The sequence below is a fragment of the Loa loa genome (assembly GCF_000183805.2).
Source record: "Loa loa unplaced genomic scaffold supercont3.65, whole genome shotgun sequence".
NCBI classification, from domain to species: domain Eukaryota; kingdom Metazoa; phylum Nematoda; class Chromadorea; order Rhabditida; family Onchocercidae; genus Loa; species Loa loa.
This window is the reverse complement of record NW_018108245.1, coordinates 240,119-243,852: the sequence shown is the minus strand read 5'-3', so window position 1 is coordinate 243,852 and position 3,734 is coordinate 240,119. Positions and strand designations below refer to the sequence as shown.

General features: G+C 28.4%; 1 protein-coding gene across 1 annotated transcript in view; it reads right to left on the bottom strand.

The window, feature by feature from the left end:
- LOAG_09460 (hypothetical protein) overlaps window positions 1-2,352 on the bottom strand; it is a gene marked incomplete at both ends in the record, with an annotated part of 4,817 nt that extends 2,465 nt beyond the window's left edge. Inside the window, 2 exons of the mRNA XM_020447935.1 lie at window positions 1,987-2,114; window positions 2,334-2,352. Of these exons, the coding sequence (XP_020301881.1) occupies window positions 1,987-2,114; window positions 2,334-2,352 (147 nt within the window). The remainder of the gene's footprint in view (window positions 1-1,986; window positions 2,115-2,333) is intronic.
- Window positions 2,353-3,734: the final 1,382 nt, after the last annotated feature.

The following is a 3,734-nucleotide window of genomic DNA, read 5'->3' as shown; positions in this document are numbered from 1 at the left end:
GAAAATACCAAATGAAAATTTGCTCTTCTTGCTCACACTTTTTAACCTATCGGGAGAACTCATCATTTAGGAGAGCTATATGGAGGCGGGAATTATCATTGAAATCTCGGAAAAACGGAACAAAGCATATTGGGGAAGAGTGAAAAAAAAAAAAAAGCCATGAAAATCAAGTGCAACAAACAGGTGAAAAGAATTGAAAAAGAGTACAAGAAAAAGAGAGGAAATTGAAAGTGAAATGATGATAGAAGGAGGAGTGTATTGGTTGATTCATCCTTTTCCATCCATTAATTATTGTTTTGTTTTTTTTAACTCTTATGACAAATGATATGGCTAATGGTGAAAAAGTCATTTGAAATTTACACGAACAGAGAGATATTTGTAACATTTATAGCTTTTCAGTTACGGTATTTGTAAGTCAAACAACTCATTTGCTTTTTCATTTGGAAGAGAATGAGTGAAAGAGAAAGACTGGAAGTATCATTGTTGGACCTCCAACGGCAGAATGCTTTTTTCAATCTTTCAAAATTTAAAACTTTTCAAAATGATACTACAATATGAAAATTAAAGGTGAAACTATGGATTAAACAAATGTTATTTGAGGAAGAAGAAGAAGAAAAGGTGAATCGATATTAGATGCCATAAAGGAAAACTATCTCAGTAAACAAATGTTATAATCAAAGTAGTACTTGTATTTGAAGTATTGCTCTCTCTCACATACACATACATGCACACACATACACACACACATACATACATACATACACATACATATACATACGTAAATGTACAAAGGTGAAGAAGGATTAGTATGAGAAAGATTAAAATTCATTCATTCGTTTAGAAGAGAAGAGGCATTCTCTAAATAATCTTTAAATTTAATAAATTGATAAAGGCTGATTAAAGTTTTCAAACTCAATCTTGATATTTGGTCGCAGTCTCGATTTTTGACCTCTGATCTCGAGAATAAGAGGTAGAAGAAAAAGTATGAAAAACATTACTGAAATTAAGGCATATAGGAAAAGTCCAAAATTATTGAAAACATTAAGGTATGCATACTATGCAATAATTAATTTTTTAAACGTTAACAATAATTATTAATTAATACAGAAATAAAATAAAACCTCAACATAATATTAGCTATTTGCAGAGATCAGAGAGGTAGAAAAAGAAGAAGAAGGAGAGAGATAGAGAGAGAGAGAGAAGGAGAGAGCTAATAAGAATGTTTGATAATGAATGGGTGGAAGGGGGTCGTTTCGAAATGATTCTAATTAAACTAATTAAAATTTCATCCAATTGAGAAAGAGCATTTGTGATAATGCTACCGGAAAAGGATAGCTTACTACTATTTTCTTTGTCATTTTTGTATTAAAATACACGAGAGAAGAATTTAGAATATGCTTTAGCTAGATGATAAGTTATCTTAAACTTCTCTTATCATCTCTTATCACAAGTTTTAGTGTCTAAAGATAATCATTTAGCATCCCATTATTACCCATAAAGTTACTTCTTTCAAAATGCTTACCTTGAAAAGTATATCACTATATGACAGAGACCAACTTTTTGGCATTTTAAGGATATTTCAGGGAAATGCATGGACAATTTTGAAGTGAAACTTTTTTTTTCTTTTAGTAATGCAATTTGTTTAAATATTCCCATAAAATGCATAGTTGGCAGCGATATTATTTGAAATATTCTGAACAAACAAAAAAAAAATTAATCTTTATTTTAAGTTTTACCGCATATTATACTGCTTGAAATTTCAATTTCAAAGCAAATTTAAAATGGGATTTTGTTTTCATTGAAATTTAAATTGGTATTTTTATTAACGAAGTATAAGCGATTATTTCAATTCTAAAAATAATACGAATCGAAGTTACGGTAGAAAGAAATGAAATTGGTTAGTATGTGGGAAATAGAAGAAAGTATAGTTTTCGGCTTGTTATAAATGATAGATATAAAATTAAATTAATTTTCTCCTATACATACCTGACGTGAAGTATTCTGATTGAATCGATGAAGCATTCGGAGACGATTCGCCGGTACAATACCACGTCTACCGTTTTTATTAATGCAACACCACCAACCTGTATTGATTCCTACTCCACCGTTCGTACCTAGAACAGTACATTTTAGGATTTAGAATATTTCTAAAGGCTAGCCAAGACAGTTTGATTTTGGCCAAATATTGGATGCCAAGAATCCATGGTATGAAGAATATTAAGTACACAATTACAACAAGCAGTTGATCATAATATTAAGATATAAATAACAAAATTCAAGCATTTTGAATAGTATTTACATGATTAATGAAGTGCATATGTAAATTAAACAACCGCATAACACATATACCATATACATATATATATATAAATATATATATATATATATATATATATAATGTTAGAAATTGATTGAATTGTTTCCAGTATTAGGTATTTGTTATATTAAATTAAATATTGATCATAATATTAAGATATAAATAACAAAATTTGTGATTATTTTAGGCGTAAATTACAGGAACAATATAGGCAGCAAAGGCTCTCATCACAATTATCAAAATTAATTTCCAATCTTTCGCTTTTTAAATTCAGGATTTAAACTAAGTTTCTTTTTTTTCCTTGTGAAAAAAGCTGAAATTTTCCGAATCCAATAAATGTCCCAAAAGTACAACTGAAAATTTATTCATCAATGAAAATGAAATTTTTAGAGTGGTTGTTACGGAGACTTATATGATGGCACTCATGCTTATCATTTGTTATGCCTTTACTGATAAAATACTTCTTGTTAAAGCTGTGATACTGATTCCTTTTTCAGTAACATTCCACTTAATTTGACGTTTCCTGATTATATTTCAAATTAGTCTAAGTAAGTGATGCTATCTCCGATTGGTATTCGATAAATAATTGCCACATTAGGTATCGAAAGTATTTAAGCCAATGGCTATGTCAATAGGTATGCAACAATTAGTTAATTGGTAGCTAAACGAAGTAAATGCTGAAAAAAATTCAAGCAAAAAGTTTGTTTAAATCAAATTAGATTCAGTTTACTTATTGATAGCATAACTACAGTGACACAAAAGTTGGAAATTTTGGCTTCCGGAAAAAAAAGATTAAACCGAAAAAAAGAGCAAATTTCAAATTTGAATGAGAAATTTTGGATATAATTTCCATTTTTTTTCAATGAAAAAAGATTTTTCAATTTCAATATTTCAATTTTCCAATTTTTTCAATAATTCTATTCTTTTCAATCACTTTTTTTCAATCCAACTTTAATGGATCAGCTTCATGGCATGCAAAAAAGGATTTTTTTTGGAATGAAACTAAAAACTTTGAAGTTGAATTTTTGAAAAAGAAGAAGTTTTTAATTTTCACATTTTCATTGTTCAACTTCTTCAACTTATAAATATACAGTTTATTCATATATGAAATAATTAAATACTTTTTAGATTTCATTTTCAGTTTTTACTATCGTTAAAAAAAAGACGCTCAAAGTGATATATTTCCCTCAAAATGCATTTTTAATGCAAATGGACGGCAAAACTAAAGAAGTTATCAACAGGTAAAACTATTTGGTCAAATGTATAGTTGCGTCCCAATTAAAACTTGGCCACAAGTAGCATTTTTCAATAGAATAGAATTCGAGGTAATGGGCTTTTTTTGCCTGAATAATTTATTTTCTCATTAGAAACATATAATGTTTCTACTTTCCTTTTTGAGTTCAATAGTAAAGTTAAA